The following is a 15,670-nucleotide window of genomic DNA, read 5'->3' as shown; positions in this document are numbered from 1 at the left end:
GTTATGATGAGTGACAGATACAATGCGGACCTGAGCTGGCAAGTTATTAGATTTTGACAACAAAGCTTGTTTATGATCATGCACAAAGCTTTTTTCCTTCGGCATTCAGAACTTTGCTCGTCCAATTCTCAAATGACCTGATCGAATTCAATCCTATTCAGTGACCATGCATAAAGCCGAGCAGCACTGAGATTCACGAACGCAAATTTTGGCACTGCTTGTTGAATCTGTTACTTGTCGGAACTCAGTGAACTTACAAACTAAGGACAAGAAAAGACAGAAAATAAGCCAAAGTGGGCAGAAAAACAGGCAATTCTTCGCTGTTTTATCCCGAATCTTTCGAGCAAAACACACACCCAAGACAGGCAATAAACCATTGAAAGGTTGGTGGGATTTGTACTTCTTGAAACCTTTCAATGGTTTATTGCCTGTCTTGGGTGTGTGTTTTGCTCGAAAGATTCGGGATAAAACAGCGAAGAATTGCCTGTTTTTCTGCTCACGAAATCGGACACCCGTAATGAGCGGTATTATGATAGGCCGACCAGCCAAGAAACGGTCGGACACGGATCTGTTAATTTTGAATGGGAGGGGAGTGGGGGTAGTTGGGTGACGTTTGTTAGGGCGCGAGTTTTAAATCCTATTTACATGTTTGTTTTTGGGAATTATTGACAGTGGTTATCTAATTCAGCAGAAAAGCCTTCGTAGAATTTTTTTTCTTTCTTTATGAACTTCTCTATTTGTTTATTTACTAGTATATGTTCTTGCTCAGTCTCTGTATCTGCCTCTGTCTGTCTGTCTGTCTGTCTGTCTTTCTCTGTCTCTTTCTCTGTCTCTTTCTCTGTCTCTTTCTCTGACTCTTTCTCTGTCTCTGTCTCTTTTTTACAGTACAAAGCCAGGCCTACTTTGTGTACGTATACCGTCCTCTTCCCTAAATGAGTATATTGTGTGAATAAGAGCAGTCTTCGCTCTTTTTACGGGTAGATTTCTGTGTAATCTGACGAGTTATAGAAATACTCGAACAATAAACCATTCACCATGCTTCTATATGTACCATTTACCCAATCTGATACAAATCATGACTATAATAATAGAGAAAACTGAGGGTCAGTATTCTGTCTCTGATCTTCTACCTCTATACAAAGAAAAATATCATTGACCTATGTATTTTGCTATTCTTCGACAGGCAAGCTTTCATCCGCCACGGATAAAGGTACACATGTTGTTGCATGGCGTTCGGTCGCTAGTCGCAATTAGACCATTTATTCAAAAGCCGCATGTGCACGACAGAGCTATTTAGAGATTGCTGTGGTTGGGTCGAGTTGTATGCATCGCATGTTCGAACAGTCTGTGATTAATCAGGAATTGCATGCTCCACGTTGAAGCTCTAACGTCACAGACCCTTGATCACGATGTTTGTCATTGATTTGGTGAAATCGTATTTCGTGGTCTCTGTACATCACGTTACGAGAGTAGGTGAACTTAATTGTTGTTTTTTACAGTTCCTGCCTTTTTGACAAAACGGAAAATGCGTGTTATCTCTTTTGAAAGGTATTAAACCCTTTTTGGGACTTTTGGTTTCTGAAATGGTCGTTTGAGAGAGAAAAGCGTTCTTTTCAGCTTTTATAAGAAGTTGAGGCTACTTTGAAATGTTGCCCCTCGAAGAGAGGTCAGGGGCGGACGAGGGGGGGGGGGGGGACAGGGGGCACGTGCCCCCCCCCCAAAAAAAAAGAAGAAGAAAAAAAAAAGATTTTTCTATGCTGATTCTATGACCATTTCTAAGTTCAAATGGCACCAGATGGCACCATTTTGCTTCTTTGGGCAACATTTTTTTCCGGGGGAGCATGCCCCCGGACCCCCCTAGCAAATTCGGGCGCGAAGCGCCCATCACATTCACTTTCGATTCAAAGTGCCCCCCCCCCCCCCCTTACAAAGCAACTGATCCGCCCCTGGAGGTCTTAGTCTCTTGATGTGGTTTTAAGCCATGGTCTGCTACAGAAAATGCATACCTTCTTGCGGTAGTTCTTTACATCTCGAGAGAATCCTTGGTTTGTTGAAAGAGTAAGATACTCTGGAAAGTATGCCTGGACTCATGGACTCTCCATAGAAGTCATGGCTTGTTTGAAGAGGTCGTGGGCTCTTGAGAAAATTCGGGTTTTATTTGTTTGGTTCTTGGATGTATCAACTGGGAATATTCTGTTGCTTTACGAATGCACACATATGTTTTGACATGAGTTGATTTTTGTGAAATCTACGGAAGCGGCTAGCACTGATGTCAGAACAAACCTGTCTATTCAACCAAAACTATACATATAATGTTGTTGCATGCATATGTGTGTAATCGTTCACTTCACGGCTGTCGTCCTGTGTAAAGCCATGCATGTGCTAGGAACTGCTAGTTGTAGCTGTGCATGAAGTAGGCTAATTATTAGCCAGTGTTTGCATTAATGTGTACTTCTGTATCGATCACGAGTGGCTTTTCGTTGCTGGCGATTGGACCGGCTTAGTGGCCCGCAGCAGCGGTGAACAAAATTGTCTGCTGAACATGTTTTGCGTGTAAGCTTGCTGCTGAAGTCACCAAGTGGTCCTCGGAGACATTTGAGGATCTGAGAACTTGTATTATTGTACGGTTTAAGTGGAGATTTACAGTAAAACTAAGGCCAAACAAAAATATATGTTGGTTTGGGTTAACCCGACCGACCTATTTTTTCCCGTCGACCCTAAAACTTTTTTTTCAATTCTCAAAAAAAAAAATCTACTTTTTGCACATTTTACGAACAATACCGAGACTAAGGGAAGTAACCTCCTTTAAAATCAACTAAATCTAAGAAAACAAAAAGAAGAAAAAAAGCCGACCTACCGACCCTATCTTTTTTGGTCACGTTACCCTAAACCAACATATATTTTTGTTTGGCCTAAAGCAAAGTAGGTAAAAAGGTACCTTCCCTCTCGTATGCGCGATCAATTTCACCATCACTCCACGCAGTGTGTACATGTGTGTGTGTGTGTGTGTGTGTGTGTGTGTGTGTGTGTGTGTGTGTGTGTGTGTGTGTGTGTGTGTGTGTGTGTGTGTTTCTTTGTTTCTACGTGTGTAAGTGTGTGTGCATTTGTGCGTGCGTGCGTGCGTGCGTGCGAGCGCTTTCGTGAGTGTGTTTTTCTTTTTCCGCTATAATTTTGATGCAGTTTTTTCAAATAAACTGCCGGTGTTCATGAGTAAAAACTTTTTACAAAAAAGTGTAAATCTTTGTACATTGACACCAAACTAGTATGATTCTTCTTCTGTTTTAAACAATATTTTACAAATTGTATTTGCAAAATGTTAAAAACTCTCTGCTGTGGCAATTCCAGAAAAAAGTGGAACTGTTGCGAATCAAAGAAGAAAAACGAGGCTTCTCGGGAAACCCAGTGAAGGTAATATTATTTTTATTATCACCCTTCAAGTACTGTTACTTTTCAATTGAATGATTAATAACTGTCATGTTGATTGATCGTTTTTGTTGTTTATTGATTGATTGATTGTTTGGTTGATTGATAGTTCTTGCTAAAAAATAATTATGGGGTGACCGGTTGGGGTCATATTGTGTCTGGTATTAATCGTAAAAAAACCAGAAAGAGTTCTAACGTTCCACAATTCAGAATCAATTACCAAATTCTTGCTTTTTGATTCAATGTCTGGTTGTGACTGTCCAATGTCTGTCAGCCTGGTACATTTCTCACAATATTCCCCGACCTTTGTTAGCTATTGTGACCAAAGTTAGTAACTTGGTGCATCATTGTGATTTGTATACTCCTCGGGAATCCAATTTCTGTGTGTGTGCTCAGGGTCACTGAAACGATCTTAACAATAACATATTTTACATGATCATCAGCGTCACCAGCAACCGGTCAACGCCCTCCAGGACAGCATCGTCCCTAGCAGTGTCCAGTCGGGCAGCCTCCCCCACCCCTTCCCTCGATCCAACCCACATCCACACTCCTACTCCCCCTTCTCGCTCCAAGAGGGTCAGGGGACAGATCCATACCAGGGTCGTCGCTGGGGACCCGGGAAAAGAATTGACCCCAGCAACTTGGACGATCTTCTCAGGTGAGGACTTTACTGGCTTGTGTGTTGTACGAATTTGTTATCCGAGTTGAGTTACTGAACACGGCAAAAACGCACCATTTAGATTTAACGAATATCTTCGCCCTCGGCGAGAGAAATACCTAAGTATCCACGTTGTCCTGTGCTTCGTATAGACCTGATTGATATTGTTGTAATGTATGTCTACAGCATAGCCATTATATTTCATTCAGTGAGATTACACATACCAGAAAACAAAGTTGTTAATCCCACCGCGATAGCTCTTCGGTCTGGCCGTGTTGGGTTTTTTTGCATGCAAAAAATGGGTTAATTTAAGTAGTTTAGTTATTTTAATTACTGTACTACTCTTGAACATAATTTTGGGTACACAGCACTGATCTTTTTTTACACCTGTGAGACATAACTGAACGGATGCGATGGTGCCTCAGAATTAGCGTGTTCATTGTTGTTTTTGCTCCTCCAAGCAGTCGCTCAACAGAATCCATCTCCGGGCTGTTGCTTTCAGTACAACCAAACATTGGAAAGAGACCTATCCGTTCAACTCTCTCTACCTACTGGTTTAAAGTTGTCCTTAGTAGAGCCCGAAGTCGACTTCGCGAAGACTTCTCGAAGTGTATTTACCGAAACGTCAGTGCATGCAGCTAGCTTTGTGAAGAAGACTTCGCTCAATTAAGTTGAGGCTTTGACTTCAGTTTCTTTTATGGTCAAACATCATATACGTACATGTTACGTTCGCGTTATCAATCAATCAATATGAGGCTTATATCGCGCGTATTCCGTGGGTACAGTTCTAAGCGCAGGGATTTTTTTTATTATCTTTTTAAATATTTTTTATGCAATTTATATCGCGCACATATTCAAGGCGCAGGGATTTATTTATGCCGTGTGAGATGGAATTTGTTTACACAATACGTCACGCATTCACATCGGCCAGCAGATCGCAGCCATTTCGGCGCATATCCTACTTTTCACGGCCTATTATTCCAAGTCACACGGGTATTTTGGTGGACATTTTTATCTATGCCTATACAATTTTTGCCAGGAAAGACCCTTTTGTCAATCGTGGGATCTTTAACGTGCACACCCCAATGTAGTGTACACGAAGGGACCTCGGTTTTTCGTCTCATCCGAAAGACTAGCACTTGAACCCACCACCTAGGTTAGGAAGGGGGGGGGGAGGGGAGAAAATTGCTAACGCCCTGACCCAGGGTCGAACTCGCAACCTCTCGCTTCCGAGCGCAAGTGCGTTACCACTCGGCCACCCAGTCCACGTAGGACAGCAACAAAGGACATACGTACATGTTACATTCAGTTAAACATCCTAATTTTTCTCTCCTGCAGACCCAACCCTCGTAACTTCACGACGGTGTCCAACAGCGGGGTGACACGCTCTGAGAAGCTGACGGGGTGGCTGGGTGGAGGGGTTGGTGAGCTGTACAGTGACCACCTTCCCCCCGCCATGGGGGCCAGAGAGGTGGAGCGAATCTCCAACGAGGAGTTAGCTGGCCTGGAAGAGTGCTTCAGGAAAGTCTGCAAGGTCAGTGGTGTGAAATTGTTAATTACGTCTATGCTCTGCATGGGCGAATTAGTGCCTTAGAGGCATAGATTTTGTTTAAAAGACACCTTTCTTCTTGTGTCTTTGAAAGTCAATGTCTCTAAGTCAATAATTCACCGATGCAGAGCATGAACTTAGTAAGATACCTTCCTTTTCGTGTAACCTTCTATTTTTTTTTTTTTTTTTTAACTGTGATAGACCTTAAGGCGATGCGTGGCTTTAAAATTAAACTTGGAGAATACACGGAATAACCTAGTTTTCTGGGTAGTTATTGAAGTGACTTATAAAAATGGGTAGTTATTGAAGTGACTTATAAAAATGAATGAAAAAATTGTGAAAATGAATGGCCACAGATTGCCGTTGCTATGGAAACAGCCGCCATATTGGATTTTTAGGAAACGGTTTTACAGTGACATCATACATAAGAAATGCATGATATTTGACACAACGTTACACAAGACTTTTATCTGCAATCATATAGAGCGATCTTTTGACAAAAGACTACAGTTGAATTTATAATAATTTTTGTAATAAGGATTAATGAATTTTTAACCGCACATTCATTAATCTTTATTTCAAAAATTAATATAAATTCAACTGTAGTCTTTCGTCAAAGAAATCGTTCTATATGATTGCAGATAAAAGTCTTGTGTATCTTTGTGCCAAATATTAAGCATTTCTGATATATAAACTGAGGAAGGAAACATATTTGACATGGTCCCAGATAGCCATATAGGTTGTAGGGACGTTCAAAGGCAATAACTAACCAACCAACCAACCAATCCTTCCCATGCAAATCATCTTCTATGTGAGCAAAGATCTATCCAGGCTTTTACATGCGATAAGAGTATCCATCTCCGCGGACACCTGCACACAATGTAGAACCTGCCTACCTGCAGGCTGGGATGTTTTTGCTGCTGAATTAAAATCGTAGCCCACACATACACGCGTGTTACTCAATCTCTGAATTAAAACTTCGCCAAAAAAGTCCCTCTCTGCACAAGAAAACAGCAGTGCTGTGGATGTTTGGTACGTTTCCAAATGCGATGATACTCTTAACGAGCTGCACATCTACATGGTCGTTTACATCGTATGGAAGGTTTACAATTTTATCTTTAATGTGGTTGGCTTCCATCGAATGGAAACTATAAATACCTTATAGCGTCTCCAAAACTAGAAGTGCTTGAGATTTGAAATGGAAACTCTAAATCCGCATTGTTCGTGATCGCGCCTATGTGAGTATGCCTTGCAAATACGTTCTTCACAAACAAACAAACAAACAAACGAACAAACAAACAAACAAATAAACAATCAAAAAACAATTACAAACAAATAAGAAAAAACATTCAATGGTTGAAAAAAAGTGTCAAGAACAGATGTTTTTCCATCTTCTCCTGCAGTCATTAATAAGCTTGCATGCTTGAGAGGGAGCAAACTCTTAACGTGGGATATCTAGTCACCGTTTTGCAGCATTGCAGTAGTTGTTTCCCTTGAAACGATTTTGTGTATGGCTTGGAAGCATTCTAAATCTCAGTACCTGTGATAAGCGTGCACATTCTTGTGCTGGACTTCATGTGTATCATATTATGACCCTGTTGTGTGTGCGTGTGCGTGTGCGTGTACGTGTTCGTGTGCGTGTTATGTGTGATGTGTGTGTGCGTGTGTGTGCATGTGCGCGTGCGTGCGTGTGTGTGATGAATGTGCGCGTGCGTGCGAGTGTGTGCGTGCGTGCGTGCGTGTGATTGTGTGTGTGATTGTATGTGTGTGTTCATACATATTCATAGCTTGGAACATCATATGCTAAGCATAGCAGCTTAAAATTGAATGCTTTCCTTGTGACTTTTCAGTATTGTTAATTCTACCCCGACTTGTCTCGCTTGCCCAATAGTCTTTGGTCGTTGACCTTCCAGCCTGGACCAACTATGGTATTGGTCAGCACGCATTCGCAGTACATACTGCCTGCTTTAGTGTAAAGTTTTTACGCTGGGTCGAATACATATCAGAGTTAAGAGAGTATTGTGTATCCCGTTGGGCGAATTGATAGGTTCTCTAGATCTCAAGGAAGAAGGGAGGGAGAGAGGAAGGAGGGACAGGAGAAGGGAAGGAGGGAAAGAAGGAAGGAAGGAAGGAAGGAAGGAAACACAAAGGGAAAAAGAAAAAAGTTAAGAGGAAGAAGATACATAACAAACAAGCGAACAAAGGCAAAAAAGACAAGCCAAAGTAAAATTGGAAAGATAACATTCGAAACAAAACAGATATTGATGATGCAATATAAATAGCCACCACAACAAGTCATCCAATCTAGAAGCTTGATATATCGTAAATCAAAAAAAGTCTCGGCGGGGTTGGAGGCATAATAATCAAGACAAAAATGTCTTCAAAGTATAAGTGTCATTCACGGAAAATGTCCATCAGTTCCAACATGACCTGAACCCATCAGGAGTGTTAAAATGACTGAATCGGTATTTCGTGACAATAGTATAGGCTGCTGTCGCCTCTGTTTAGGGGGATCATATTTTATCTGAGACTGAGTATGTTCATTTTATATTCGATTTGAGGGTCAAAAGTCGAGGAAGGTAACATCGTTTGCAAACGGAGACAACCATGGCAGTGTGTTGTTAACCCTATAGCCAAATCGTAGTGAAAACGATAATCTTTACTTAGAAATTCAATTAATTTCGTAAACTTTAATACACATTCAAGGACTGAAGCAAAACAATTGAGAGAGAGAGAGAGAGAGAGAGAGAGAGAGAGAGAGAGAGAGAGAGAGAGAGAGAGAGAGGGAGAGAGGGAGGGAGGGAGGGAGGGAGGGAGGGAGGGAGAGAGAGAGAGAGAGAGAGAGAGAGAGAGAGAGAGAGAGAGAGAGAGAGAGAGAGAGAGAGAGAGAGAGAGAGAGAGAGAGAGAGAGAGAGATAATGTATTTTGGACATCGAATTGAAGGTTTATGTGACAACGTCAGTTTTCTGACATTACATATGACGGCTTACTAGTGCCAAAACCTCAGAATTGTAATTATCAAGGGAGATAATTACCATTTTCACGTGTTTATTACTGTGCTTGCCCTTGAGTAGCTGTTAGGTTTTGAGATGGCTTATATAAATTTTGGAGAATGTAATTTTGGTGCTATAAAGAACCGACGCGCTCACAAAACAAAACGAACACTAGAATTGGAAAATTAATTAAAGTTTATTGTGAATACTTGTCGATGTCATAGTAATTCGGAATCAGCTCATAATATCAATATATAAAAGGCTAAACATAAATCTATGGAGAGGCTAAGTAACCTATATCGGAGCGTGGCGGAAAAACTAATCTAAGTTTAGAAAGTGAATTAAAGCTAAAATGTGAAGTAGAAAGGACTAGCTTGAGTGAGAGTGCAGAACAGTAGAGTGTGAAGCGTGGAGCATGGAGCGAGAAGCGCGGAGCGGTGAGCGAGAAGCGCGGAGCGTGGAGCGAGAAGCGCGGAGCGGAGGAAACTTTGACAGCATCTATAATCTAAAACAGACTCAAGGCGAGCAACTGAACCTGAACTACAAAATAACTTAAAACAAAACTGGAGGCTGGCAGAAGAAACTGGGCCCCGGAACAGAGCAAAAAATATCTATCTATACTAAAACATCTTGTTCCGTGAACGGCTTCCCAGTAAGTGACAACGAATACAGGCTATCCACCACAGAGGTGAACTAAAAATTACTGCGCGTTACTACGATATTACTGTTGCAAAACATGCGTCCCGTGCTCTCCGGAGAAAATCTCCATAGGCTAGCATGATGTCCATCGTGAGCCATACAGGCACATGAAATTAATATCAGAAAAACGCCGGCCACACTCTCGTTTATAAATTTATCTGTTCGTTACAATATTTAATGTCAGTACAACAAAACAAAGGTCGTACCAGGACGCTCATACTTAATAAAGAAAACTAGAAGATAAAGAGCGAGCTAGACCCGCACGCGAACCTACAGAGGTGGCTGCAAGATGGGAACAAATAGGGGCAAAAGTGAGATAAGATAATAAAAGTGAAAGAACAAAAAGGGGAAGCCACCACCACGGAAAGTCGTATGCGAGTCAAGCTAGAAGCATGACTAAAAAACACAAGCAAAACAAAAAGAATCTAGATACACAGAAGGCTCCTTAGCAGGGGCATTCACATTCCCCCCTCGAAGACATCTTAGTCTTTACAAAAGTCAACATAAAAAATCAAACAAAAATCATCGAATACATACGTGGTTCAAAAACAAAATCCGAAACATTACAGAATCCTTTTGGCATTATCCAAAACGTAGCTGTTCAAAACGCACTCTCATACGTGGTTCAAAATACAAAAATCCGAAACGTTACAGAATCCTTTTGGCATTATCCAAAACGTAGCTGTTCGAAACGCACTCTCTATGAGTCTCAATCTAAAAAATCACACGTGTTCTTTCAACAAATGTAACATCATATTTCGTCGGTCCGTCACTGTCAACATATCGTGTCAACATTATTCTTACACCTTTACATAACCCGCAACTCAGTATGAAAGACTGTAGTCGCAACCTACAAAAGAATACAAAAGAAAAACATCTTCAGTCTTCTTAATCATAAGCACAGGCATCCGCACGCGGGAAGGACTAAACAAAACCGATTCATTAAGCGCTTGCCTCTGTCAAGAGCTTTCGTTCCAAAATGCGGAACCAAAAACATATATACAAATGGAGAGAAACCACAAAGTCACAAAAAATATTTGCATTAAGACGAAAATTTCTCCCCAAATCAAAACAGCGCCACCTGTCAAAAAAGGTGAACGGATTACGTCAGACCAAAACATGCACAAACGGTCTGTCGAAACAGTAAAGTTCACTGGAAAAGTCATTGGGTGTCCGGGTCTGCCTTCACCAGCACGGTCAGCTTAGAGATGGGGCGCCAGTAGTAGAAAGTGGAATGGCTCGTCTTCGAGGTGACCTTGACAGTCTTCAGCTTGCAGGTTCGCACGAGTCCATCGTCGCTGGGGCGAACCTCCGTCACGAGTCCAAGAGGCCAATCTGCTCTGCATATGGCTTCGTCACGTAGCACGACGACATCTCCGACAGCAACGTTACGTTGGGGAAGAAGCCACTTTCTTCTTCGTTGTGGTCTTCTTCGTTGTGGTCTTCTTCGTACTGGTCTTCTGGTACTGGTCTTCTTCGTCGTGGTCTTCTTCGTCGTGGTCTTCTTCGTCGTGGTCTTCTTCGTTGTGGTCTTCTTCGTACTGGTCTTCTTCGTCCTTTCCATGACATGGAGGGCGTCGGAGATACTGGGTTCGGCGAGTGTCGTGCGATATACGGAAGCGACTGACTCACCTTCGTACTCGCTGAGACAATGTTCTGTTAGAGACACGTGCATCACGTCATGGACAGACTGTTTCGGCGACACTTGTCCCAGTATCGTCCAACCCAACGGTGTGAGAACGGCGTATGGGTCTCCCTTGATGACTCTCTCTGGCATGAATAGCTCTGCATGATCGTAGCCAATCAACAACCCGGGAGTGCAGCCTTCGAGCAACGGGGGAATCTCGCTGGCAATATGACTCAAATGCTTGATGTTACGAGCGGTCTCTGATGTTGGTATGTTCTCAGTGTCATTGGTGAGATGGTCCGTCGTGTAGAGCGTTTTCAGGTTGTGGGAAACATTGGAGTTGAGGGCCTTGACACACAATCCGGTCACTCTCTGACATTCGATATGAGTGTTCTGAGAAGTCATAGTGTTCAGCCTCAATGACGCTGGCTCAGAATGAGTGTTCAGCTTGTCACTCAAAGATTCAGTAACGAAGGAGATGCAAGACATGGTGTCAAGCAGCGCGTATGTCGTATGCTCTACCGTGGGATTCTCTTTCGTCGAAACTCTGACCGGAACAATCATGGTAGCTCTGACTGGTCTGCCTGACTTGTTGGTCGTCGCGAATGCTGATCCAGAGGCAGAAACACGGGCATCTTGACTGAGACAGACAAACCTTGAAGAATCTGGCGGTCCCCGGGCATTCCGTTGCTGATTGGGAAACTTCTTCCTGTAGCTAGGCGCTCCATGCAGCATAGTGAGATGTGGGCCTTGGCACTTGTCACATATCGCCCTGGTAGTGCAGTCTACACTTCTATGGTCAGTCTTTCTGGCACAGGAGAAGCACAAGGACGTTTCGTACATGAAGTGTTTTCTGTCCTCAACGGGAATCTCATCGAACCTCTGACATCTGAGTAGAGGATGAGAAAAAGAGCTGGTCGGAAAACGAACGGTACAAAAGGGACAGACTTCGTCGCAGTTCGTACTCAGGACAGTTTTCGCGTGATGCTGACATCTGTCACACTCTTGACCTGCAGATGTACTAGAACAATCCGTACTGTACGATGTTTTCTTGGGGACTGCTGAACTGGCGGTCTGTGAGGTGGAAGAGGCGGCCGATTTGCTGGAGGAGAAAAGGGGCTCGCAAAGGATGTCTGCCTCTGTCTTGATGAAAGCTGACAACTCCTCAAAGGTAGGGTAGCGTCTCTTCTCGTTCTTGGTCTTGTTTACTTTCCGCACCCAGTTTCTCACCAACCAATCTGGAAGCTTGCTCATGAGTGTCTTGTGATAGGCTTGGTCTTCCAGATTCTGTAGCTGGCCTATCACTCGGCTCGCCACAAGGCATTGTCCAAGAAAGTCCGAGAAGGCACGGAGGGCTTGTCCATCTTTGGGTTTGATTACCGGCCATGCATCTAGTTTTTCTCGGAAGGCTCTGGCAACGACGAAAGAACTGCCGAACCTTTCCTCCAGCGTCTGAAGTGCCTGCTGATAGGCCTGGGCATCCCTGATCAGAAAGAGTCCCTTGACCGCATCCTTCGCCGGACCGTCCAAGTACTTCTCCAAGTAGAGGAGCTTTTCCTCTGCAGAAACGCCCTGCCGCTCAATCAAAAGAGTGAATGAGGACCTCCAGAGAGGGTACGTCAAAGGATCTCCTGAAAACGTAGTGGGCTCCTGCGTCGGTAACCTGTTGATCAGGAGAGCCTCAGCTAGAGTACGAGCTAGGGCAGAACCCTCGGAGAGCGCTGGCTGGCCTTGCATCTGAGGAAGGTACGCATCTTGCCCGTAGTAGACGTCTGAAGGGCTCGTGACCGAAGCCTCTTGAAAACCATGCTGAGTGTAGTCAGTGTCAGGAGCAAAGCTTGCAGCGTGGTCATATTGCTGTGTTTGCATGGGAGGATGCGTGACAGAAGGCCCATATGCAAAGTTTGGCACATAGGTCGGAGACTCTCGGGAGGTCATGGCAGGAAAAGGACCAGGGAAAGGCCCGGGAAAAGGTCTCGCTGAGGGATTGAGGGATTTGTGAGGGAAGCGGGAAGGCGCGTAGATCTGGCGAGGACGATCTTCGTGGCTTGGAATCTCAGCTTTGACAAACTGAGGCCGAAATGAGGTCGCGAATTGGCCTCCGACTCTTGTCGTCATCGTGGTGGCTGTAGTCATCGTCGTAGTGGTAGGAGCCGTGGCTGTGACCGCTGCTGGAAGTGGGTGAAAAGCGGAGACAGGTTGGGCAAGGGTCCTGGAGATGCCTCGAAGAGTGTCGCGGATATCCTCGGCGGCCGACTGGAGATGCGAAGGGGTGGGCTTCTGAAGTGGCGGGAGTCCAGGCTTGGCTGCCGCAGGCTGGCGTTGCGCAGAGACGAGGGTGTTGGCTGCCGGCTGGTGACGCGGGCGGGCGTAGGTGTCGGCTGTCGCAGGCTTATATGTATCTTGTGTGTGCTGTGTGTGCCTATCATACCCTACCGCCACATCTCCTATGCTCTCTGAGTGTGTACCTACATGCAGGGTGCTGTGAGTACCTAGGTACCTATCAATGGGGCTGTCACGAGGTAGTTGGGGCATGAATCTTTCTCTAGCCCTTTGCTGGTCTTCTATGTCAGTTTTAAGGATCTTAAAAACGTCATGCTCTTCTTGCATCTTGCCTTCTCTCTCCACCCTCTCTAGTGCAGCCTTAACTTCTTTTTCTTTTTTCTTCAAAGCTAACCTTTCATCTTGAGCTTCTCTCTCTAAACGAACACACTCTCTTTCCATCTCTCTTCTTTCCAACTCTCTTTCCATCTCTGCCTTCTTCTCAGCAGCGAGAGCCATGGTCCTAGAAGCCTTCTCTTCTAAAAGCAAAAGAGTCTCTTCTTGTCTGGCCCTTTCATCTGCGACCATTTGCTGGGACCTAAATCTCGCTGCGTTAACCGCCAAAGAAGCATCTAGAGAAACCTCTCTAGCACCTCCAGAAGCGACTGTGGAAGTCAAGTCCGAGCTGGAGGCGTACGGGTCTAACTTGGGAAAGAGTCTGCGATATTGTTCTTTGAGCGTCTGCGTTTGCATGTGCATATCGCTCAGATCCTCTTCTATAGCTACATCACTTTCAGCCACTTGACAAAGCCTCGAGTTCGCTACATTCAGCTCGTCTATGTGCTCACAGAGGTCTATTTTATGAGCTTTAAGGACTCTCCCTTTGTCTGGTGTTTCCCTAAAGGCTGTGCACAACTCGCTGATCATATTCTTATGAGCTCGGCTTAGGGCCCAGTACTTGTCTGACAGCTCCCTCACCTCAGCATTAAGTCTAGCCCTAACAATGGCGGGGCCTCTTTCTTCTCTACTTCGTTGAGCGAGATGCTCTGCACTTGCAGCCTGTTGGGAGGGCTCAGTACCTAAACCTTCCTGTGTAGGAGAATGTTCAGCTTGAGGGGGAATGTTATCTGAATTCAAAGTGTCTTGGGTCTGAGGGTGTTCAGCTAGAGACTCGCCCTGAGCGCCATCATGGTCGCCTTCATTCTTACGACTATCAGTGTCCGAAGCAAAATGTTCATCCCTTTCTAACTTCAAAGTGTAAGGGGATAGCTCGGCGCTCTCATGAGAAGGTAATTTCTCATCCATACTTTAAGTCAAGTGAAAACGTAGAGGTTAACAAAGACTTGCGAAATATAGAGAAACAAAATTCAAAACGGCACACCTCGGGTCACTCACTAGAGGGGAAGGAAATACTTAGTACGAAGTGTGCAATGCTATGGTCAACAAACCTAAAATAATGCCTAAGTTGCTCTGCTCTGGGCCCGACAAATAAATTAAAATATCGTTCGCTAGATGCGAAACACAGTTCCTTTAAGACAAAAGGTTCATGATCTCTTCACAAGATTCGTAAGAATAAGAAGTTCAAAAGTCAGCGGCCCTAATCACAGGCCTACAAAAGTTCATAAAGTTCTTTGTCGAAAACAATCCAAAATGTTCCAAAAAATATCATAGTTTCCACTGTGCTTGCCCTTGAGTAGCTGTTAGGTTTTGAGATGGCTTATATAAATTTTGGAGAATGTAATTTTGGTGCTATAAAGAACCGACGCGCTCACAAAACAAAACGAACACTAGAATTGGAAAATTAATTAAAGTTTATTGTGAATACTTGTCGATGTCATAGTAATTCGGAATCAGCTCATAATATCAATATATAAAAGGCTAAACATAAATCTATGGAGAGGCTAAGTAACCTATATCGGAGCGTGGCGGAAAAACTAATCTAAGTTTAGAAAGTGAATTAAAGCTAAAATGTGAAGTAGAAAGGACTAGCTTGAGTGAGAGTGCAGAACAGTAGAGTGTGAAGCGTGGAGCATGGAGCGAGAAGCGCGGAGCGGTGAGCGAGAAGCGCGGAGCGTGGAGCGAGAAGCGCGGAGCGGAGGAAACTTTGACAGCATCTATAATCTAAAACAGACTCAAGGCGAGCAACTGAACCTGAACTACAAAATAACTTAAAACAAAACTGGAGGCTGGCAGAAGAAACTGGGCCCCGGAACAGAGCAAAAAATATCTATCTATACTAAAACATCTTGTTCCGTGAACGGCTTCCCAGTAAGTGACAACGAATACAGGCTATCCACCACAGAGGTGAACTAAAAATTACTGCGCGTTACTACGATATTACTGTTGCAAAACATGCGTCCCGTGCTCTCCGGAGAAAATCTCCATAGGCTAGCATGATGTCCATCGTGAGCCATACAGGCACATGAAATTAATATCAGAAAAACGCCGGCCACACTCTC

At 43.9% G+C, this 15,670-nt stretch overlaps 1 protein-coding gene across 1 annotated transcript in view; it reads left to right on the top strand.

Moving 5' to 3' along the window:
- The window catches only part of LOC138953195 (uncharacterized), a gene marked incomplete in the record, with an annotated part of 247,254 nt that overhangs the window by 19,405 nt on the left and 212,179 nt on the right, over nucleotides 1–15,670 (top strand). Inside the window, 4 exon segments of the mRNA XM_070324991.1 lie at nucleotides 1,184–1,210; nucleotides 3,346–3,408; nucleotides 3,867–4,081; nucleotides 5,420–5,615. Of these exon segments, the coding sequence (XP_070181092.1) occupies nucleotides 1,184–1,210; nucleotides 3,346–3,408; nucleotides 3,867–4,081; nucleotides 5,420–5,615 (501 nt within the window).

This window comes from Littorina saxatilis, linkage group LG17 (genome assembly GCF_037325665.1).
Source record: "Littorina saxatilis isolate snail1 linkage group LG17, US_GU_Lsax_2.0, whole genome shotgun sequence".
In the NCBI taxonomy this organism is placed as follows: domain Eukaryota; kingdom Metazoa; phylum Mollusca; class Gastropoda; order Littorinimorpha; family Littorinidae; genus Littorina; species Littorina saxatilis.
The sequence above is the reverse complement of the archived record's forward strand: the minus strand, read 5'-3'. Positions and strand labels throughout refer to the sequence as shown.